This window comes from Rhinatrema bivittatum, chromosome 15 (assembly GCF_901001135.1).
Source record: "Rhinatrema bivittatum chromosome 15, aRhiBiv1.1, whole genome shotgun sequence".
NCBI lineage: Eukaryota > Metazoa > Chordata > Amphibia > Gymnophiona > Rhinatrematidae > Rhinatrema > Rhinatrema bivittatum.
The window spans coordinates 66,251,773-66,276,194 of record NC_042629.1 but is presented as its reverse complement, the minus strand read 5'-3'; the positions used below and the strand labels follow the sequence as shown (position 1 = coordinate 66,276,194).

Sequence of the window (24,422 nt, the reverse complement as noted above, 5' to 3'; positions counted from 1 at the left end):
AATTCAAATACACCCAGTATCTTCCATTAAATTGCCAGCCTTGTTTTTCCTGCTTTTCTGTATCCTGCTCGCCTTGGAGCGTCTTTGCTCTGATACCGGGCTCTTTGCATGCCAGGATCACGTAGACACATGCCGCTACCCCCAAGTTTTGCGCTGTATTACTAACAAACAAACAAAAAAATGTCTTTAAAAGCATGAGAAGATGGACCTCTGAAAAGTCTAAAGAGCGCCAGGTGGGTAAACTGGGGGAAGTTGAAACCGGGAGGGTAAAAAGACAGGGTCTTTAAAGCTTTCTTAGCTCTGTAAGGCATTAGTACCCAGCTTCGTTGTTGGGTGTCTCCTAACTAATCTTCTCTTTGATGGGTTAACATGGTACTCTTCCTGCTTCTCTGATGCACGTATGCTCACGCTCTGCTTCCCAGAAATCCGGCCGTGTGTGACTTAGCTCTTTAGTTGTTTGACAGGGAAAATCTCTTTGTCTCCCCCTTGCATTTAAGAGCTCGGCTTCAGCAGCTCTTCTGGGCCGAGAGTGCCAGGGCTCATCTTCCAGTCCCGTCCCCCCCCGGCCCGACAGCGTGCAGTGCGGTTGCGGTCTCCGTTGCCTCTCCCCCTTCTCCCACCCATGCCTGAAAGGACTTCCTTTGAACACGGTTGTATTGCCTCTTCCCATTTCTCTTTCTGTATCCACGCTGTAAAGGGAGGAGTAACAGCAGCAAGTATTTTGCCAGTAATGATTCCTCCGAGACTTCGCAGGAGGTGGAAGAAACGGCAGCTTTCCACAGAGCCGTGGGAGATTGTCTCTGGACAATGATCGAGCGCACACCGGTGCCCGTCATGATGACATACCAGGTACCTAGCAGGTAAGAAACTAGCTAGAAAAATCAGCCCCTCGTATGTCCGCTCAGTTAAACATTGAGGAAATATGTTAACATAGTAAAGGGTAATAACTATTACCCCTAAGTCCAGAATAAGAGCCCGGACTCTGCTTTGTTTATACTAATAATTTCTCCGCTATCTCAAGCCTTTCCTTCCTTCCAGCAGTCTATGCTTCCAAGTTTAATTTCCCTGTTACATGTAAGTTTGTTTTTTCATGTTCAACCTATTGTTTTTGGTTACTGTTCTTGGTTCAGTTCCCCAATTCGATGTAAACCGATCTGATATGGTCTCTACCATGAAGGTCGGTATAGAAAAGTGTTAAATAAATAAATAATAAATATTCTCTTTTGTCTAAAGGCAGAGTTCAATGTAAAATTAATTTTTTTTTCTCCTAGCTCCCCTATGAGGAAAGACTAAAGAGGTTAGGACTTTTCAGCTTGGAGAAGAGACGACTGAGGGGGGATATGATAGAGATGTTTAAAATCATGAGAGGTCTAGAACGGGTAGATGTGAATCGGTTATTTACTCTTTCGGATAATAGAAAGACTAGGGGGCACTCCATGAAGTTAGCATGGGGCACATTTAAAACTAATCGGAGAAAGTCCTTTTTTACTCAACGCACAATTAAACTCTGGAATTTGTTGCCAGAGGATGTGGTTAGTGCAGTTAGTATAGCTGTGTTTAAAAAAGGATTGGATAAGTTCTTGGAGAAGAAGTCCATTACCTGCTATTAAGTTTACTTAGGAAATAGCCACTGCCATTAGCAATGTTAACATGGAATAGACTTAGTGTTTGGGTACTTGCCAGGTTCTTATGGCCTGGATTGGCCACTGTTGGAAACAGGATGCTGGGCTTGATGGACTCTCGGTCTGACCCAGTGTGGCAATTTCTTATGTTTTTAAACTTTCTTCAAGCATCTCCCCCCGCACTGTCCTGTGTTAATGAGTGAACGTTAGAAAATGGTATTGAACACACACACACTGTGTTACTTTGGAGCAATAATTATGCTTGTTGAAATTTAAATTGTGATAAGATTTCAAGAGAGCGAAACACATTTAGTTCACCCCTTGCTTGAAGCTAAACAGTTTGTGTAAGAGAGAGAGAGAAAGTGACCTTTTTTTTTTTTTTTTTTTTTAAATAGGACCGGTGAGTACTGAAATGATTCTAGTATGATCATTACAGACTCTTTAATATTTATTTGAAAAAAGTGCACCAGATGCAGCATAATCCAGCCTTTCAATGAAATTAAGGCGCAAAGCAAGACCAGCATCGCTGCTTGTGTAACTGTTCTCCTGATGAAGAGGTGTGTTGGGCCCGCTAGCCTCCTCGCACTGGTTCTGGGGCCCTGGTTGGATGAAAGAGAGCAGCATGCAATGCAGAACCAGCTTGGGCCTTTCTTCCTGATGTTAGCTCCTCAGCATTTCCTTCTGCTGTTTGCTGCTCTCTGTCTTCCCGCTTTTGTATCGTGGGTACCTGAGACTGGCACGGGACACACTCCGGAGTAAATTAAGGAAAGCCCTTCTTCACAGAAGTGGTCGCATGAAATAACTTTCCAGTGGAGGCAGCGGATGCACGAATAGTATCTGATTTCAGAAGGACATGGGCAAGGCCTAAAAGTTCCTATGAGGTGTATGACCAAGCGAGAGTAAAGTTGAGGATCAGCTAGAGTGATGGATTGAATTAGGGAAAACAGAAGAGTTATTTTTTTTTTTTCATCTGTCACTATGTGGTTCAGACTTCACTGCTTTCTCGTAAGATGGTAGGGCAAACCTCAGCACCAGGAAAGGTATGGGTGAGCTACAGGCAAGAAAGAAATTGCTAGCTTTGAGAAGCAAAAGCAGAGGAAAGCAAGAATAATGAGGGAAAGGAAAGATAGAAGTGAGACAGTGATGGAAAAGGTGTACAGCCAAGAACAGAGGAAATACTGGATAAATAGCATAAAACGCAAAGTTTTCTAGACGTAGTCATTGAGATGGAATATGTACCGGTAATCTGAAAAGGAATTTTGTATTTCTCCTTAGACTAACAGGATGAATGCAGGTGATATCATCCAACAGCGCCAGTTAGTGCCGTTAGATGACCTCAGCCACGTGTCTGCTTGATTATCCTCTGTCCATGGAGAACACACTTTGAGTTTTCTTGTACTTCACAAGATATTTGTCTCATTCAAAATAGAAACTAAGTCTGAGTCTTCAGCACAGTTAAAAAGCTCCAAGTAGTTTTGTTAGCATTTATCCTTCTCCTATTCACAGTTAAAAGAACTGTTGTATTTTAACTGTTCTGGCTTTCCTTATAGTTTTGGGACAAGCATTTAACTGAGTGGGCCTGGCCACATTGTAATAATCCTCCGTTTGCAGTCCCTGGGAAGCGGGATATCTCGAGTGCATGCTTTTTTTGTACTTCTGGGTAATGTTTGTCGCTGCTCATCTATGCGTGAATGGGCTCTCACTGTGAGGGTCCGATTTTATGGAAAAAGTCACAACTCTCGCTGCCATACAGCTCTGGCGACAGGGCTAGTCATCCCAAGGCAACCGCTATATTTTCCTTGGCTGTCCTTGGAGCTTGGTCTAATGCTACCCCATCCTTAAGGGGTTAATGGTAGCTCGGGTGGGCTGTCTGTCCTTTCTTTCCATGCTAGCAGGAGGCGGGAGCAGGGTGGGCTGTGAGAGCCAGCGCCTCCGCAGGGTGAGCGCGCTGGGGTAACTGGCGCCAGTGATGCACTAGCTGAAAAGAAACGGAGTGGAGTTTTGCTTGTGCTTACGTGATGTGACTGTCACGAGTCTTGGCACTGCCGTTGTGTGTGTGTGGTGAGTGTGTAAATCTGTGTGCATAGCAAGCAGCGCGCTGGGGGTGAATGTGGGTGAGAGACCATGTTTAATGGGAAAAGATTCAAAGGAGGGGTGGCAGGGAATGGGAAAACTGCAACCAATGTGATTGTTAGAGTGGGGGCAGGTTTGATGGATTATTAAAAACTTAGGACCCTCAGCCTGTCCAGGCGAGGGCTCCTTTGAAACCACTAAGATCACCAGAGTTATGCGGGATTTGTCTCTCTACCACCCGAAGGGAAAAGGTACATTTGCTAAATGATTGTTACAAGTTTCCGCCAGTGCAGGAGCTGCCCCTTCCTCCTGCTCCGTCTGCAGACCCTTACTGCCCCTTGTTAGAGAGTCGTAGTGCACAAGCGTAATGTTACACTAGCCCTGCTGCGGTTAAAACGCAGCTTCGCCCCCAACGTCCAGGACAAGCTATTGCGTAGGAAGCAAGAGAGTCTGTCAGCTACAGACAGTCGTTCAGTTCGTGAGAGACTTCCTAAATTGGGTATTCAGGGCGGTAAGCGGTCCGTGGTGGGGATCTTACGTTTGATGACGTGCGGATTTCTATCTCTCATTTCAGTGAGGGATGAGCAATTTGAACCCTTGGCCACTGTGATTATTCTTGCAGAGAAAATGTAACGTGCAAAATATTCTCGCTAGCGGACCCATGACTAAGCCAAGTGATGGCACTGATCTGCATGTGATTGAAGTAGCAGCTATTCCCCAGAATTTAGCAAATTTAGAAACTTGTTAGCCCTCCAAATCAAACTGGAATATAATGAGGGCAGTTGTACAAGAGAAAGATGTTTGCTGACTTTGGTGCACATTTGCTTGAAGTTTGGAAAGCTAATGCCGGCCTGATGTCGTTCCCAGTGCCTGCGTGTGGATTCAGTACACACATTAAAGCACGTGTGGATCAGGCCCTGATTACTTACTTACCCTCCTGCAACCTGGGAGGGTTTTGTCTGCATTGTTGCACACATGGAGTGGGCTGTCAGTACTGCAGGTAATGAGGAAAATAGGAGAGCCCCGTCAATTCCAGCTCTTCCCCCACATAATAGCACAGGGGAAGCGAGGGAGTAGTAGGGGAGCTGCCTGCCAACGAGTCTACTGCCACTACTGTGGGAAAACAGGGCCACTGGCAATTGGCATGCAGGAAGAAACGGGCTGATATGAATATTTAACGGGGGCCAGGAGGCAGGAGCACTGCTCCCTGACCACAACCAAGCTGCAGGCAGGGAGGGCAGCTCACTCACTCTCACCCTCACTCCTGGGCTAGCCCAGCTCCACAGCTCCAAAATGGCAAGAGTTACCATTAACTAGGGATTTATAAAGCTAAGGGATGTCTTGGCTGCAAAGAGCCCGAGAGGTAGGCGTTGTGCTGCAGGATCCTCCTCCGCCTGTATCTGTGCGATTTGAGCCTGCTGAAAGGAACTTCACCTCAGGTTGCAGCTGTTTCAGTAGAGCCGTTTATTGTGGAGGTATGGAAAGCAGCTTGCAGATTGGTGATGTGGTGGTCGAGCTGTGTGCAGACTTTTGACATTCGTTTGATTATAGAGACTATACGAGAAGGGTATGTTCTCATTTTCCTATTCACTGCTAAGTAACTTGAGACAATTGGGTTGCCACTGACAGCCTGCACGTTCAGATTAGATTAGATTCATTTATTTTATTAAATTTTAGAAAATAATAAAATGATTTTCTAATGATTTGAAGCACCCCGTGTACGATTTCATTAGCAGAGGGAGAATGCGTTGAGAAGCTTACGGTTTTGCTCTGCAGCAGCTGAATGGGTCAGTAAAATGATTCTTGGCCAGTGAGATAAGCAAATATTGCCTGGAAGGTGTAGAAAAGAAACAGATGATGTAACTCAAACAATCCTCATCTGTACAAAGTACTGCTGATACTTTATGGAAAAGGAGTCCGTTCGCTTGCTAAACACATTGCTGGCTTGAGAGGTTCTTTAGAAAGTTTATGGACAGGAGTCCTGCTGCTTTCAAACACAAGTGTTTTATTTGTAGGGACAAAGAGATGTTGCTGAAAGAGGATCTGGAAAAGCTGAGCGCCATGCGAAACATGCAGCCCCACTTTACTGACCAACAGAAAGAGGAACTGGCAGAGGTGCATCCATGGATTCGGCACTGCAGCATCCCTCAAGAAATAAACACCCCGGTAAGGATCCTCCTTATAGTCTGGAGGAAAGGGAGATAGGAGAGCACAATTAAGCATGTTAGGTAAATCGCTGAAATGCAATAGGCACTGCTGGTCAGGGAATTTTGTCTGATGCACTTGAAATGCTGAGGTCTGCCCAGATTGTGACGTTGGATGCAGAAGTGTAGCTGCACCATGCTAACTTTAGGAGAGCTGTATGGCATAACCAGAGCGTTAGCCGGGTAGGTTATCTGGCAAGTTAGCTGGATACCTCATCTGGCTAGCCTAGTTCCACCCAGACATGCCCCCCCTATATTATCCAACTAATTTGTGGCCAGGTAACATATCTGGCTAACCTAAAATCTTCCAAAGCCATCAATTAGCCAGGACCTCACAAGATAAAATAGGTCCCAAAGGAACGTCCGGCATCTGTTTTCTCAGCGTGACAGGCCGCGTACAGAGGATCAGAATTAGCCACAGGCACTCTCTCTCTCACTTGGGAAATGTGACATCTGATGTTCATTTCCACAGGGCTGTGTTTCATGTGAAAGCAGGACGGGCAAAGGTGAGACTTCAGTAATAAATGACGGTGGCCCAGCAGCAGAAGGCCAAGAACCTCAGCGAGCCCTTGGTGCTGACTCTGGAGATGGGAAGATGTTGGATACTTGAACCTCTGTACCCACTCTCCCTTTGGAGTTTCCTTCACTGTGTTTTTAAAGGCACTTGCAGCTTGAATTATTTTTATTTTTAAATGAACCAAAAGCCTTGACTCTTTTTTTTTCTCCCCCCCCCCAAAGCCAGGAGAGGTTTCTGGAGATCGTGCGCCACATGTAGTGTTGTCCAATGTTTAGCACAGAATTTGTATTAACTTGGCTGATAATTTTTCCAAAGGATGGAGACTACTTTCTTGTACATGTGGGGTAGGTTCCCAAGCAAATTTTATAAAAGAAAATGAGTCTCTTTTGTTGTACAGATGAATTGCCCACCGACCCTGCACACCACATTATTGCTATGTGCACCTGATTTTTGGTCTGTAAATATTCATTTTAGTTAGATATAAAATCATTTGATTACATACAAATATAAAAAGGGGAGTACTCACTGTGCAGGAAGAGCATTTTCAGGTTGTATTTTCTCATATGCTCAAGTGACACCTTTTATTTCTATTAAAGTAATAAAAATGTTGATTTTTAAAGAGAGCGTCTTGTCTCGCAGATTACAAACGTTGTGATCCAGGATTGTTTTCTCCTGTTTTAGGTCTCGTTAGTAGTCAGAGGTGTTCTAGGCCTGATACTTCAACAAGGAAGTAATTTCTCCTGCCATTAAGTTTACAGACTACACAGATTCTGAAACTGAATGTCTTTAGGGGGATCTGTTTCAAGGGCCGACGACATTTTTGTTACTGTCTCTTAAATAGCATAGTTCTGTCTGGCAAATGTCCTTGGAGTTCCTAAGAATAGACATTTTAAGAGAAAATGTTGAAAACCTTCTGTGCCTTCATATTCCTGTTTTAGTATTGCATTTTAGGCTTTTCAGAGCCATTTTTTTGTCCTGGCGAAAACTGGTATTTCCCACAAAATCTGGAATAGTTTGTGAGCACCAAGAAAAATACCCACTATAACTTAAGTTGTACCTAGCTTAGAACAGTTTTGTTTTTATAATGTGGAATAATATATAAATGGTTCTATGTAAAGGGAAAAAGCAAAGCTAAATAAGCACATCACATCTGCAAAACATAAATGATTTATTGATTTCCAAACAGAAAATAATGTCTAGCTCGTTCTCCTGCTTCACATTTATTATTTTGGTTACGTAAACCGATCTCCTATTTACAGTACATGGTTCCAAGGATGATTAACATAGGTATGAAGCACTCCTCGTGCCTGCCTCCACGCTTCAGACACAGTACTTCCAGAAGCAATCTGAGCGCTTGTCGCCGCGCTTCTTGTACTGTACTCGGTCCTTCCCTAGGAGGAGGCTCAGTGCCGCGGTGGTCCGTGGGTGTTTTCCATAGAAGGCCTGAAAAGCAACCATTGCAATGAGTTAGTTTGTGGAACTTGACTTGTGACACACACTGGAAAACAAGAACAAATAAAAATATCCCAGAGAGGAGGAAAACCCCAAGATATGCTAAATGTATCTCATGCATATTCAGGAGAGGGCTGGGGAAATGCTATGCTAAATTAGAAGTAAGAAAGGAAGACATGACAAATATTCAAATGGGTATTTAAGCTCTAAAGATGATGTGGAGCTTAACAATGAAGAAAAATTTAATTACACTGTTTTCAAAACCAATTATTGCAGAAGTCTACATGGAGCAATGTCCCAGGATGAGGAAGAAAAAATGACAAGCGTTTGCAAGCTCTAAAAGATAGGATATCGGGGGGGGGGGGGGGGGGTAGCCAACCTTTCACATTTAGAGAGCCAAACAGAATTCACAGAGGCAGGCAGAGTGTGGTCATATCTTTCATGGGAGGGCAAAAATAGACCCCCCCCCCCCTCTCAAAAGAAAAGACCATTCTCAATCTCATACATATACACTCTGACTCAGACACAAAGACACACACATTCTGCATCTTTGTACACTCTCATACACTTACTCTCCCCTCTTAGATACGACACAGATTCTGTACCTGAAAAAATGTGAGTTAGTGAGAGAGTGTGTGTGTATTTGAGTGTGTTTTTATATCTGAGAAAAACAAGTACTTATTTATTTATTTATTTAACAGTTTTATATACCGAAGTTCTGGTAACAAAGTTACTAATCACTTTGGTTTACATTACAACAATAGATTGACAGTATAAAGAATAATGTCTTACAATGAACAGGGTAAATAGAACTTGGAAAAAATAAATAATAACTTAATAGGAGTAATTATATACAAAGTATTGGACCGTCCAGGAGATCAAAGGTTAGATATTGAGTTTAAGTTTCAGAGAATGCTTGGTTAAACAACCAGGTGTTTAGTCTTTTTTTAAAGGTGGGAGTCTATTGTTCAATTCTAAGGTCTGGTGGGAGTGAGTTCCAAAGATTAGGACCGGCAGTGGCAAAAGGCTCTTTTGCTAAGTGAAGTCTTGAGAGGATGGGCTCTTAGCGGGCTTTTCTGAGCTTGTCTAGTCGGACGAGAGGGGGAGTGAAGCTGTAAAGGGATGGTGAGGTCCAATGGAATGGAGTTATAGATGGATTTGTGGATTATCGATAGGGATTTATAGAGGATTCTGTGTTTGATAGGGAGCCAGTGAAGGTTCTTTAAAATAGGAGTAATGTGGTCCCTTTTATTAGATTTAGTTAGGATCCTCGCAGTGGCATTTTGTAACATTTGCAGAGGTTTCAGAGTGTTTGCAGGTAAACCAAGCAGCAAAGAATTACAATAGTCTATCTTTGAGAAAATGATTGCTTGTAATACATATCTGAAGTCTTGGAAGTATAAGAGTGGTCTTAGCCTGTTTAATACTTGAAGTTTAAAGAAGCAATCTTTTATGGTGTTGTTCATGAAGCTTTTGTAGTTCAGCTGATTATCCATGGTGACCGCAAGGTTTCTGACCCGAGTGGAAAAGGCTGGAGGAGATAAGTTGTGTGAGTAGGGAGCGGTGTAGTTACCATTAGGGGTGGTGAGCAGGAATTCTGACTTGTTGGAATTGAGAATCAAATTAAGATTTGTTAGGAGGTTATGGATAGACAGAAGACAGGAATTCCAAATTGTAAGGTGTTTTGCAATGAATCTTTAATCGGGATAAGGATTTGGACGTCATCTGCATAAACATAGTGAATAAGGTTAAATTTGGAGAGGAGCTGACAGAGGGAGAAGATAAATGTTGAATAATGTTGGGGATAGAGAAGAACCTTGCGGGACTCCCATAGTGGATCTGAAAGGTGGTGATTCTTTGCTGTTTATCTTGACTTTATAAACTCTATTCTGGAGGAAAGATGAGAACCAATTGAGTGCGGTGTTTTTTATGCCAATCTCTGTCAGACGATCTAAGAGGATATCATGGTTCACTGTGTCAAAAGCTGCTGATCAGTCGAGTAGAATGAGGAGGGAGGATTGTTTTTTTTCTAGGTTCAAGAGAATTTTGTCTGAAAGTGATGAAAGGAGGGATTCGGTGCTTCTAGATTTTCGGAAACCAAATTGAGAAGAAGAGAGGATGTTGTTGTTTTCTAAGTATTCGGGAGTGGGGACGAGTCCTTGTAATAAAGAGGAATTGATGATCTGTGATATAGGTAAGAGATGTCTTTGGCAATTGAAATAAGGAGGTTGGCTGGAATAGTATCTAGTGGGTGTGCTGAAGGTTTAAGTCTTTTTAGAATGTTTTCAATTTCCAAAGTGGAGACTGGTTCAAAGATCTCAAGGCTTGCTGTGATTTGTGGAGGGGTGGGGAGTTGACTTTCATTTTCTTGATAGGGTCCAGGAGGTTAGGAATTTTGTTCTTAAAATAGGTGGCAAGATCAGATGCTTTACTTGCCGCGTTATTGTCCGGGAAAGTGAAGGTGGGTTGTTTGGTGAGAGAAGTCAGTAAAGAGAAGAGGGCTTTTGGATCAAATATAAAGTTCTGAATTTTCTGCGAGTAGAAGTCCTTTTTTGTCTGTAGGATGGAGAACCTGTATTGGCGCATTAAGGATTTAAAGGCCATGAGGTTTGAGGTTAAAGGATTCTTGCGCCAAGTCTTTTCTCTATACCTAAGTTCACGCTTTATAGATTTGAGCTTTGGAGTATACCAAGGTTTTTTGTATCCTTGTTGGACTGAATAGTTTTGGTGATTAGCGGGCAAGTAATGTCTGCCACTTTGTTTGTGATTTCAGACCATGAGGCTAAAGCAGAGTTGGTGTCCGTGAGGTCCATTAAGTTTAGTTCTTGAGTAAGTTGGGTGATGAGGGTGTCTGGGTTGCAGAGTTTTCTGAATTGGACTGTGGATTTTTGGGGGCCTGTAGTAATTGTTAGGTGATTTTGTAAAGATAAGTTGATTAACTTATGGTTGGACCAAGGTATTAGCTGGCAGTTAATGTTGGAATTGAGGGTGAAATTTTGATTTATACAAATTAGGTCCAGGGTATGACCTGCTCAATGAGTGGGTTTGTTTGAGTTGTGTGAATCCCATGGAGTTGAGGGAATTGAGGAAGGCTTCACAGTTGGATGTGTGCGGAATGGGATCTACATGGAGGTTAAAATGTCTCATGAAAACAGCTGGTGAGTCGGAGTCTATGTGTTTGGCTATGCATTCTATTAAGGGTGAGGGATCTGAATCTAAACATCCAGGAGGGGAGTATATGAGGGCAATTTGCAATTGGGAGGATTAGAAGACTGCGACTTCAAAAGATTGAGAGCAGTTGGATACTTGCAATGATAATTTAAATTTCTTTTTGGCAGCAAGTGGAAGACCTCCACCTTTTTTTTTTGTTATTTTTTTTTTTTTAAATCTTGGAATAGAAAATATGTCGTACGATTGTATTGGAAGTTGGTTGAGGAGGACTGTGTCTTTGGTTTTCAACCAAGTTTCTGTAATGGCAAATAAATCCGGTTGTTCTTCTGTGAGATAGTGATTTAAGAGATGCGTTTTTTGGAAAGGGATTGTGCATTAAGAAGAGAAATTGTGAAAAGAGAGACGCCTAGAAATTGATTAAGGGGTGATAGCATGATTGGGATACGTCTATTGTGTTGGTGAGATGAAGGGGAACCTTGTTTTTTTGTTGGATATCTGTTGTTGTTGAAGATGGTTGGTATTTGTAAAGGTTGAGTGGACGTGAAAAAGGGACTGAATTGGAGTAACTGGATTTGACGACGTTTGGAGGGTTTGAAGAAGGTAGGAATGTAGATTTGTTGTAGAGCTTTAATATTACTTTCTTTTCTTTCTTCTAAGACTCTGTGGCCGCACGCAGTGGCTGCACGAAGGGGCGCACAAAGGGGCAAGCTCCTTAGACGCGCTCCTTCGGCGCGCGACGCTCGGCACGCGGCACCGGAAAGGACTAAAATTGAAAGGTTCAGCTGGTCTTAGTCTGATTGCCTGCCTTGCAGCCGTCGGCTGATTGGCCAGTCCTCAGTGGGGGGCGGGCTGCTGAATCAAGGCAGCATCCAAAGCCTCTTGCTTGAACTAGAGTGTAGAGGTCAAACACTACCTGCAAGCCATCACAGATGAAATGAGCAGACTGGGGAAAAGTGTCACAGGCAGAACAATAAACCACACAGCATGCAAAATCCCTGTCTTGTCACAGTATGTATATCAGAGAGGGAGTGTGTTTTCTCTCTCTCATATACTGTGTATGCATATCTCTCTCTCTGATAGAGTGTGTGTGTGTGTCAGAGTGAGTCTGTCTCACTCTCTCTCTGATACTGTGCGTATACCTCTCTCTGTGATACACACACTATATAAGAGAGAGACACTCATAGTATCACAGAGTGAGTATCCTTCTCTCTGATACTGTGTGTATATCTATCAGAGAGTGAATGTCTTTCTCTCTAATATGCACACACTCTCAGACAGACATAAAGACACACACATATATATATATACTGTGTGATACAAAGATAAACACATCCTGTCTCTCTGATGCCTACACAAAAATTTCACAAAGACCACTCTCTCTCACAAAGAGATATAGATGGTCTCTCTCTCTCTGAAACACACCTCTGACATAAAGCCATATATACACACACACATTCCGCTATTGTTGAGGTGCTCAACTCTCTTTGAGGCAGTACTGCCGCATTATGTGTAAAGTGCTTACTTGCAGCCTACTCCTTTTCCCCTTTCTACCCCCTTCTTGGTACCCACACTCTCCAGGAGGCTCCCTGATGTCCCAGTCAATGCTCAAAGTTAACAAGATATCTGTTGGCCACCTCTGTGCTAGCAGAATTCTTCACCAAATACAGAAGAAAAAAGAGACTGTAAAATAGAAATCTGCAGACAAAAATGGAAACTGCCACAAGCTTAACTATTATACAGTGCAACACTGGAAAATAAAAAAATAAAGCACCCCATGAAACTAGCCTACATTGTAAGATGCAGATGATATAGCATATGAATTACAAGAGCATCTAGATCAACCTTTATAATGGCTTACACAAATTCACATACTAGTGTCGAACTTTAAACAATGCGGCAAGAATCAAATATGGAAGTTAATGCAAAACTCAACAAATAAAGTGATTTTTACTTCTAATAATTAAGGGATTTCATTTTATGTGCAAATTGTCAATTTTTGTGAAAATTATTTATAAAGATAAATGAGCCATTGAAGAAGCTGTTTTGTGAACTTTTTAGGACCGATGATTATATGTGATCCGAGAAGCATTTAAGGTCTTAAATCAATCTGACCAATGCACAGGTGATGTGAAGGCCCCCATAAAGCAGCTTATTAGAACTTGCATATTTGAATCTTGCTGCATTGTTTAAAGTGTGCCACTAGTATCTGAATTTGTGTAAGCAATTATAAAGGTTGATCTAGATGCTCTTGTAATTAATATAAAAAATAACCACCACTATTCTTCATAAAACACAAAATACAATCCAGAAATATAAATCATTCATAACCACCCCATACTAATAAAAAGAATACATATTTCAAAATAGCCAATGAATAGAGAATTGGTTCTCACCTACTAAGTTTCCTTCCTCGAGTCCCACAGATCTGTTCAGACAAATGGGTTTTTCTCCTTTACCAGCAGATGGAGACAAAAAGAAAAGCGTTACTGTTCCAATGGTCCTAAAGATAGAATACCACCTGCAGTTGCTCAGTACACAAGCCAAGATACAAACCTACAGACAACTAACACCACCCCCATCTTCCAAGCAAGCAGGGGAAAAGTAAACCTGAACTGAGAACACCCTCTCAATTGGTTTACCAATTTGAATGGCAAACCAAGACAACATCTGTCATAGGTAAACCAGATTAGAGCGGTCTTCAGAAAACAAAAAATAAAGGGTGAGTCTCTAAACTGATCTATGGGACTCAAGGAATGAAATTTAGCAGGTAAGAATCAATTTTCCTTTCCTTATCTCCCCCAGATCAGTCCAGACAAATGGGATGTAGCCAAGCAGCCCTAAACTAAATGGGTATCCGAATGACCCACTCTCACAGCCCTCTCTCCAAGCCCAACTGAGTCCAGAACCGAACATACAGCCTGTAAAACTTGGTAAAAGTGTGTAGTGAAGACCAAGTCACCACCCAACAGAACACTGTGTGCAAAACAGCTGACATCTAACCCAGCAGAATGAGCCCCGAGACCCTCTGGCACCGGTATCCCTCTGGCACATGGAAGCGGAAGCAATAGCCTCCAGAAAATCAATGTCATCTTTGACGCCCTCGCCCCCTTGTGCCGCACAGTCAAAGGCACAAACAGATGTTCTGACTTGCAATGAGATCTCTAATCACGTTCGACAGATGAAATTCCCAGACAAGTGGAGGAGAAGCAGCAGCCCAAACCCCCAATGACTGGCAACTCTATGGATTGATTTAAACAAAGGAAGGAAACCCCCTTATGCTTAAAAAGGATGCTACTGCGTGAAGGGAAAACTCTGGCTTTCGAACAATGAAGAATACCTGTAGCTTGGACACGTGTCTTGCTAAACCAGTCGCACCGAGAAAGCCACCTTCATGGTAAGATCTTTCAACTATGCCATTCTTAATGATTCCCAAAGTGACTTACACAAAGCCCCGAAGGCCAAAATTACGATTTCCCAAAGAAGCGACCCATCTCAAAGGGGAATGCGAGTGGTTCTCCCCGTTGAGAAAGCTCACTATGTCCTGATAAGACACCAAGGGTGATGTAAGTGCTGCTCCTGAAACAGGCCAAGGTCGCCAACTGTCCCTTAAGAAAATGCAGGGCAAGACCCTCTTATTTACTTATTATCATTATTATTTTCAAGACACCGCAGAAAGGAAATAAACCTTGAAACTGAAGCTCAAAGCGGGGGAAACTCCTCTTTGATGCACTGAGCCTCAGTTTCCGTACACTAACATATGCCAGGGAAGTGGAGGCATTTCACTTCTGAAGGAAAATCGAATACCCTCGGAGCACCCCCTTAGCCATCACTGTCTCCGCTGCAAAGCCAGACCACGAGGTAAGAGCGATCCACTTTCTCCAAGAAAACTGGATCCTGATGAAGCAACCTGGGAAGAAGCCTAAGCCTCGAGGGCCTGTCCAACACCAGGTTTGTCGAGCCCCAAACCACAGATGCCGAGACCACTCGGGAGCAATCAACTCCCCTGTGCTCGATAAGCTGCTATACGTCTGAGAAATCTATTAGTGTCCAAGACATAAACATGGAGAGCAGAATGCCATGAGGTCACGGATGAGAAAAAAAACCCATCAAAACTTTCTACGCCTGACGAACCGAGGGCCTTGGAGAGTCCCTTGGATGTTAAGAAGTCCAGTTGGGGAATTTTCCCATAACCTGGATTAGGGTCATTGTTTTGCACGAGAACTCCCATTCGCTGGGTCTAGTAGGTGCCTGCTGATAAAATTGCCTGCATTTTTCTCTATGCTAGCCGCATACAGATGATGTCACTCCACCTAATGACAACAACTTCCAGACCTCCCAAGATACCGCCGGGGGCACTGGTATCCCCTTGCCAATGGATGTAAAACCACTGCTGCCATATTGTGATACAGGACTCTCATTACCTGGTTGCGTACTAGTGGAAGAAAAGATAGCAAGCCCTTTCAGATCGCTCCAGATTTCAGGCGAATGATGGACCAGGAGGCTTCTGTCAATATCCCCCCTATGACTGTGTTTTAGGATTCTGACAGATAGCTCCCCCTCCTCTCAGATCAACATCCGTGGTTACCACAAACCAGCCACATGTTATTCTGCTCTCTTGTTCCTTGTGAAGGAACTTTAACAAGGAAGACGAGCTCTCTGTGATGCTTACAAACAAATGCCCCATGAACTAAATCCAGCAAGGATGCCTTGTAGCCGAAAACTTGATGCTAATCTCCAGGGTTCCTCAGATGCAAAAATTGCTGGAATTCTGCTTGAAACGCCACAGGTTCTGAAGAAAAGAGCAGCTTGCCAACCTTGGTCTCTAAGCATGTCACCAGATATCTCCAAAGCTGTGACAGAATTAACATAGTCACCCCTCCAAGGTTCTGTAATCCCAGCACAAACGTGCACACGGATTACTGGCAACCCTTCTCTGCCACTGCCCAAATCAACCTAGAGACAACCTTCTCTGTGCAAGACTGCCGCTACCACCATCATCACCTTGGAGAGTGAGGGGCCGATGGGAAACCAAATGAAAGAATTTGAAAGACCTCCCTGCATGGCCATGTGAAGACGGGCTTCTGTCAGGAATCCTTTCAAAATTGGATTCTCGCCCTCCTGTGTCTCATTAGTGGGCTGATCTACAGTCCCCTGCTCCACGAACACCCGTGAACTAATAGCGAACTGAAAACAAAGCCAACTACCTTGCAGAAGTCATCCTCCATAGTGAAAGCGCTCCCTTCTCCACAAGGGCTTCCGCTGGCCAGCGAGCCTTCCGCTGCAAGCCTGCCAGTCACGGTCCAGGTCTCGCCTGGTCCTCTCAGGCTGAGATGGCGCCAGAGCCTGTCTGCAACCAGAACACTGGATGTTGCAGTTAACACCAAAATCGGGGAAAAAAAGGTTCCATTAAAGAAAACCTCCACTATACTCGCCACCCCTCCCCCAGCCGCTTCTCCCCCAAGCCCCTTAGGTCCATGGGCTCCAGCATGGGGGAAGCCAAAATAAGCTTCCTCACTTTCAGCTGCACTCTTCCATGGTGCCTCCTAACCTGAAGGTTGTAGTACATCCCCTGCCAAAACAGGGGACCTGAAGTGCATTAATTGCACTAACCGGGCCCTCTCCAGAGCAATCCTCGCTCCTCCCTGATGCCCGCTGCTGCTGCGGCCTCCACAGGTGGGAAAGTCTCTCTTTTCTCCCCACCCCCCCCCCCCCCCCCAGGAATGGTGGCCATCTGGAATTTTAAAACACAAAGTCACTTAAAATTAAACTTTCGCCCCCCCCATCCTCCCCCCAGCGGCTGGGTTCAGTAGATAAGCTTCATGGATCCCCGCCTGCCTTTCCTCCCTTCAGCCAGCTCTAGGCAAGGATAAAGTAATGCAATAGGATAACTTCCCTCTCTGAAGTCTTCTTGGAGGCCAGGAAGGAACTCAGTCCAGAGGGAAGAGGAGGCAGGGGATGAGCCAGCCCCACCGGCTATCAGACCCTCCTTTCACTACAGGTTCGAGACTATCAAAGGCCACCGAGTGCCTGCTTGACCCTACTCTACCAGGGGATGGCCCTCAATCAGGACCTAGCACCAGACTCTGACTGTAGGTTCTGTACCTCCACCATCTGAGCTACTGCAGGTGGCAGACTGTGTTAGGTACCACTGTCTCCATCTGCTGGTAGGGGAGAAAAAACCCCATTAGTCAGGACTGATCTGGGGGCCAATAAAGAATTAAAACCTCACATATCTTTTTTAATATTTCCCCCACAACCAACAAAATATTTCAAAACAGCAGACACATCAAATAGCACACAAAAATTAAAATCATAATGATTAAAAAATCTCCCACTCTCCATACTTGGGATCTTTTGATAGCCTGTCAAGTTCAACATGCGAAGGGATGCCACACAAACTTAATCCTCTCTCTCTCTCTCTCACACATGTTCATTCTTCCAAACATTCTCCACATGCTCTCAAAACACACACTCTCTCTCTCAAGGCCTTACTTTCAACCGTTGTGGGATGGGCTGGCTTCTTTGGCTGTGTCATTTTTTTTATTGGGGGGGGGGAGGGGGAGGAAATATGGCTGTGCTGGCACATCTGCAGTTCCCATCTCCATGAGCTGGCTGCTGAGAAGGGAGAGGATCACAGCGTTCAGTGCGCAGAGACGCTCTCTCCCGAGACGCAGTTTGTACGCCAAAGAGCCTACATGCAGCTCGTGAGACACCAGTTGGCCACCCCCCTATACTGTATGGATTAAAAAAAACAAAAAAAGAGTCTTGCATGACTAGGATTTCAATCAGACAGAATCAGATCAATGCCTCTATAAACTGTGACAGAGGAGAATACACTAGCTATGAAAGAAATGCAGGCAAAGCATTTGACCAGTTTTAATAACTGGTATAGGAATGAACAGTATTTGTTATTCAGATTGTGGGGAGCGTGATGGGTGTTTAACTGATATGTTTGGTGGGGATTTAATTGTTTTTACAAGCAATCTGTAAATATAAGTATAGAAATAAAGATGAACCTGTGTGTATACAAGCTATCCAAGCAGCAATTAGCTGGAAAGCGGTTTAAACAAATGATGTGCTCACGTGCTTGAGACGGTGGTGAATGCATCACTGTGCGAAACATAAATCTGACAAGTACCCTGTAAAGATCGTAGACCTACAAACCGACGGCGATGAAACCGGCGGAATGACAAGCTTGAAAAACGAAGGCACCGCAAAGCCAAAAACGAAATCTGTTTTAGGAAATAAAGGATGGTCACTTTCTCCTTTCAAATAACAACAGAACAGGGAGCCACCCATGCAAGCAATGAGCAGCAGACTGAAAGCAGATCGCAGCCCGAGGATGTGAGGAAGGCAACTAGCACAGCAGGGCCTGAAAAGAGCCCTGGACAGGCTCCTGGAGGAAAGGTCCATGAAAGATGATTAGCCGGGCAGATTAAAGACAGTGCCTGAAGGAGCAGGTCTCCTCCTCAAATAATCACTAAAAAAAGTCTAACAAGAAGGCAAGAGCAATTATCTGATAACGTCCACCATCTGCCAATCCCAGAATGCACCACAAGCCCGATTTACTATGGGAGAAGGGGTTTACCAGGTCTGGCCTGGAAAGGAGCCTGCAGTGTTGCCCAAACACCAGCAGAGGGCGCTCAAAGATACCAGCAAGAATCAATGCTGATTAAAGAGTTTGTCCCTTCGCTGGTGAAGTGTTAGGGTCCTTCAAAGCGATTCCCGTTTACCCAGATTAAAACAGATCCCCTTTCTCCTTCTCTCCGCTTCCACAAATTTCCTCAGTCCTTTTTTTCTTTTTTAGAGGGGGTAAGGAGCACAGAGGGGCAGGCGGGCAGTATTGAATTGCTTCACTCACCTCTTTCACGTTCTCACTGGGATTGTAACTGCTCAGGCTCAGACCTGGGAGGGAAGAAAGAAAAACGTTAATCAGCTCCGGCTCTTCCACCAAAGATCCGCTTTCAGAAGGGAGCAGAATATACCACTCCCACCATTTTCACTTTGGGGCCGATGCGATATTGGTGCGCAGGAAACGGGCCCTCGCTGTTGAGCGCCCATTTTCCTAACGCGCGCCCAGCCACCTCTCCTGGGCACTTCATGCAATATTTAAATGAGGGGTTGCGATAATAAGGAGGCCCGAGGGAAAACTGTGCATGCCTAGCACCTCCTTGGCTGTCAAGCGGGTTGGCAGGGCGGCCGGTCCTCAGCAAAGAGAAAGCAGCGTGGCCCCGCCGAAATTGACAGTGTCGTAAGCACCCCCGCTGGTAATGCTGCTGATTCTGGCGGGGCCGCGCAGCTTTCCCACTTACTAACGAGGCGCTTATGATTTCAACGGGGCCACACTGCTTCAGAGAAGGAGGAGTGCACCCTGCCAAAAGTAATCCAATGCCCTGTGGCTGGAAGTCGTTCCCTTGACCACAGGGGCTGAAAAAGGAGACTGCTGCTGCCCGCTAAGTCAAGGAGGAAGTGAGTGAGAGAGAGCATGTGTGTGTGTGGGAGAGTGAGAGAGAACATGTGTGCTTGTGTGTGAGAGGGAGCATGTGTGTATGTATGTAGAGTGAGAGAGAGCATGTGTGCTTGTGTGTGAGAGGGAGCATGTGTGTATGTATGTAGAGTGAGAGAGAGCATGTGTGCTTGTGTGGGAGAGTGAGAGACAGCATGTGTGTGCATAAGAGGGAGCATGTGTGTATGTATGTAGAGGAGTGAGAGAGAGCATGTCTATATGTATGTAGAAGAGTGAGAGAGAGCATGTCTATATGTATGTAGAAGAGTGAGAGAGAGTATGTGTATATGTATGTAGAAGAGTGAGAGTATGTGTGTATGTATGTAGAAGAGTGAGAGCATGTGTGTGCATGAGAGGGAGCATGTGTGTATGTATGTAGAGGAGTGAGAGAGCATGTGTGTGTATGAGAGGGAGCATGCGTGCGCACAACTACCCCAATTACTCTCTGCCTGCTAATCCATGACAATTTCAAGGCATCTGGAAATCAAAAGTTCCAAGGTATGGATAATGGGGAATTTTTTTAAATCCTTATTTTAATTGCTGGGTATTATTTGATGAGTCTGTTTTGGAAGATTTTTATATAAGTTTTTAATTATTGAATGTTATTCATTAATTGTTCTGAATTATTCTTTTTATTGCTATAGTTTTACTCATTTTGATTTATGAGGCATGGTGATGTGTGGCTTGTTGCGGTTTCCAGTTCAGTTTTTGTCTGTACATTTCTATTTATACTGTTTGGCCTCTTTATTCTGTATTTGAGGGTCTATCTGTGTTTTGCATGTGTGACTGAAGTGAGGTGTAGTTTCTATGCAGGGATCTATAGCAGCTTGGATTGCTCTGCTTCCCTAATAGGGGGTTTATTACTATTTTAGGCCTGGTGTAATATTTGTAGTATTGGTTGTTGCAATTTGAGTGGCTCTCAGAGGGCCATGCCCATGGCCTTGCACCCCCTCCCTATCACACCTTCCGCACAATAAATTCAAAACTCTGCATTTATAATAACAGATTTTACATGAAAAAGAACATTCAAAGCATGTCACTTATAATATGTACATTACATTTACATGCACTGCTGAGGTGCCAACCAGGAAACCCTGCAAAAAAACAAGAGATGCTTGGACCCTATACAGTATTAGGCCTCCTGTAATGCATGGAGCTCCCTTCCCGGAGGAGAATGTAAGAAAACCTGTGGCCTTTCGGTGAGTCGGGGAAGGGGATCTGCCCTCTGAATTATCCACTATAATAATTGATGGCACATAGCTTCCTTTTGCTGAGTCAGTTAGAGATCTTGGCTTTATTATTCACCAGGATTTGACTCTAAAACCACAGAAGTCTTCAGTGACCCGCTCCGTTTTTTTTTTTAACTGGGGATGCTAAGATTTCTCAAATATGTACTTCAGAGAGAGGATTTTAGAACTGTGGTATATGTTTTTATTTTGACAGCTATCGATTATTGCAACTCTCTGTACATTTGGTTGCCCGAATATTGTATTCAGGCATTACAAGTTTTACAAAATGCCGCTGCTCGCATGGTGACGTCATGCACGTTGCATGAACATAGCTCTTCCAATTTATGTCAGGCACAGCATGCGAAATTTACATTATTAACGACTATACAGAAGGCTGAAAATTTTTAAGAGCACAAGAACATAAGAACTTGCCATACTGGGTCAGACCAAGGGTCCATCAAGCCCAGCATCCTGTTTCCAACAGTGGCCAAACCAGACCATAAGAACCTGGCAAGTACCCAAACATTAAATAGATCTCAAGCTACTATTGCTTAAATACCGTAATAGCAGTTTATGGACTGGGGAACTGGCCAGTAGGACTGACATTGTTTCCACTGGGGTAGAGGTGAGGGATAGAGCTACAAATCCAAATAACTTATTCAGCTATTGTGTCTTCTGTATCCAGCTACATTTTGGACAATGACTTAAATCAGCTAAAAATTAGGTAGCTAAATGCTGAGGATATTCAATAGTCATATTTAGCCAAATAACTTACAATGAAGTTCCTTCAGAGGGATAGCCATGTACAGCCTTCTGTATATAAATGACAGGAGTCGCGTGGCACCTTACAGACTCTGTCCTCGGAAGCTCATGCTTTAATAAATGAGTTAGTCCTGCAATTTATACAGAAGGCTGAACACGATCCAAGCCCCTCTTTTATATTGGAAAGGCTAATGGTTTACGAGTCTGCTCGGCCATTGCTTTCTCAAGGAAAGTGGTTACTAGTTGTGCCATAGGTTAGGGAGTAGCACTTACTAACCTCAAGAAAAAGAGCCTTTTCTATAGTGAGTCCAACTATTTGGAATAAACTACCAGTAGATTTGCAGGGTACGGTGGGCATATATGTTTTAATTTTTAACTTGTGTTGATTATTGATCATTCTCCACATGTTGTTATTTTATACAGCTGGATTGCATTTTATGCTAGGGTAATGTTGTACTCGGCAAACTGCTATTACTGATCTCTGCTTGCAGGTTGCCATGCCATATGCCCTGAGTTAATTTCTTATTCAAAAAGGCAAGTAATAAATGCAGATATTAAATAAACCCAGTAGAAAGACTTTAAGTCAATGACAACAGCAGAGGAAGTGGTAGGCAGGGAACACGTCTGCAGCCATCGGGTGTGCAGAACAATGCATGTGTCTGGTAAGCAGGGAACACGTCTGCAGCCATCGGGTGTGCAGAACGATGCATTGTCTGGTAAGCAGGGAACACGTCTGCAGCCATCGGGTGTGCAGAACGATGCATTGTCTGGTAAGCAGGGAACACGTCTGCAGCCATCGGGTGTGCAGAACAATGCACGTGTCTGGTAAGCAGGGAACACGTCTGCAGCCATCGGGGGTGCAGAACAAGGCACGTGTCTGGTAAGCAGGGAACACGTCTGCAGCCATCGGGGGTGCAGAACCATGCACGTGTCTGGTAAGCAGGGAACACGTCTGCAGCCATCGGGGGTGCAGAACCATGCACGTGTCTGGTAAGCAGGGAACACGTCTGCAGCCATCGGGTGTGCAGAACGATGCACGTGTCTGGTAAGCAGGGAACACGTCTGCAGCCATCGGGTGTGCAGAACGATGCACGTGTCTGGTAAGCAGGGAACACGTCTGCAGCCATCGGGTGTGCAGAACGATGCATTGTCTGGTAAGCAGGGAACACGTCTGCAGCCATCGGGTGTGCAGAACGATGCACGTGTCTGGTAAGCAGGGAACACGTCTGCAGCCATCGGGGGTGCAGAACCATGCAGGTGTCTGGTAAGCAGGGAACACGTCTGCAGCCATCGGGTGTGCAGAACAATGCATGTGTCTGGTAAGCAGGGAACACGTCTGCAGCCATCGGGTGTGCAGAACAATGCATGTGTCTGGTAAGCAGGGAACACGTCTGCAGCCATCGGGGGTGCAGAACCATGCAGGTGTCTGGTAAGCAGGGAACACGTCTGCAGCCATCGGGTGTGCAGAACCATGCATTGTCTGGTAAGCAGGGAACACGTCTGCAGCCATCGGGGGTGCAGAACGAGGCACGTGTCTGGTAAGCAGGGAACACGTCTGCAGCCATCGGGGGTGCAGAACCATGCACGTGTCTGGGTTGGGTTTTTTTTTTGTTTTACCTTCTTTGCTGAGCAGCTCATCCGTCTCCGCTCCCAGGTCCTGTTTGTTGAGGAAAGCTGGCAGATTTTGCAGCAAGAATGTTCTGTCGAAGCTACTCAGGTCTTCCAGTTTTGCCCTCGAGTCTTGGGTGATAAGTGCAAATGGGAGAGAGAGAGAGAGAGAGAAAAAGAGAGAGGTTGAAATACCGGCCAAAGGTTTGCAGACGCGCCAGCAGAGGGCTAGCTGCACGCCCCTCTCCTTTTCTGAACAAAGTCGTGAGTTGTAGAATGAGATCGTTTTATTAGAATATAGCGTCTACACTTTACGGGCGACCTGATGAAGAAAGCTTAGCTCTCACAAGCAGAATGGTAGCCCTCACACCTGGGGGACATCACCCGAGGGAGCCCGGAACAGGGCCAGGCCCGACATCCTGCTGTCCTCTGAGAACACCTCTTACAGGTGAGCAGCTCTGCTTTCTCCTCCTAGCTCCCTTACAAACCAATCCCCTTCCTCTCTCCCTCTCCAGTACCAAATGCCACAAAGATTAATTTATTGCTGTTTCCCATCACCAGATATTAAACTGCTCCCAGTAAGAGAAGATTCAGGCTGTTATTGAACGCTGCAATGCCCTTCCCACCACAGAGCGGAGGATCCCTTCTCTGGGCAGGGGTACAGGGAGTGGGACTGGGAGTGATTCTTCCCATCTCCGCCCTCCTGCCTGGCGTTGTGGTTTTAGAGCCGCGCCTGCTTCGCTCATGGTCACACGTCAGGAAGACGGCTGGAGCCAGCTTTGTGTTTCATGCTACAGCCTAGCAAAGAAAAGTCTCTCTGTGCGGTGCTTGGACTGTGTGCACATATTCCTGCAAAGCGGGCGCAAGGTCTGTTAAGCATGCAAGCGCCGTGGCATTGGCTGGCCCACGAAATTTCACTCCGTGGGACGTTTCCCTTGGAAAATCTGCTTGCAGGTTTCCCCCCCCCCCAACCTGGTGCAAGCACCGTGCATCTTTTAAAAATGTCTCACAACGTGGGAGAAAATCTTTAATGTAGAGAGAAACATTTACTGCAGCAGGTTTGTGAAGAACGGGGATTCAGCCCATGACCTTATTATATCTGGAGCTAGAAATGAAACAGAGCTTCAGGGATCGCTTCCTGGATAGCAACATAATGTGTAACGTTTCTATTTTTACAAACGATTGTCCAGTCAGTGGAATAACAAGAGATGCTGATGTATACGGTTAAACGCTTTGCTCAAAGACCAAACCGTAGGTAGTAAGAAAAGATAAAAGCTC

At 44.7% G+C, this 24,422-nt stretch overlaps 2 protein-coding genes across 4 annotated transcripts in view; one reads left to right on the top strand and one right to left on the bottom strand.

The window, feature by feature from the left end:
- The window catches only part of PER3 (period circadian regulator 3), a 54,143-nt gene extending 47,108 nt beyond the window's left edge, over nucleotides 1-7,035 (top strand). Inside the window, 3 exon segments of the mRNA XM_029578296.1 lie at nucleotides 698-860; nucleotides 5,711-5,861; nucleotides 6,372-7,035. Of these exon segments, the coding sequence (XP_029434156.1) occupies nucleotides 698-860; nucleotides 5,711-5,861; nucleotides 6,372-6,509 (452 nt within the window). The 3' untranslated portion in view covers nucleotides 6,510-7,035.
- A 532-nt stretch (nucleotides 7,036-7,567) lies between these two features.
- TNFRSF9 (TNF receptor superfamily member 9) overlaps nucleotides 7,568-24,422 on the bottom strand; it is a 172,716-nt gene continuing 155,861 nt past the window's right edge. For all 3 annotated transcript variants that reach the window (XM_029578304.1, XM_029578305.1, XM_029578303.1), the window contains exons 9-11: nucleotides 23,154-23,276; nucleotides 18,901-18,944; nucleotides 7,568-7,859 (exon numbers count right to left, since the gene is read on the bottom strand). In XM_029578304.1, the coding sequence (XP_029434164.1) occupies nucleotides 7,737-7,859; nucleotides 18,901-18,944; nucleotides 23,154-23,276 (290 nt within the window). In that variant the 3' untranslated portion in view covers nucleotides 7,568-7,736. The remainder of the gene's footprint in view (nucleotides 7,860-18,900; nucleotides 18,945-23,153; nucleotides 23,277-24,422) is intronic.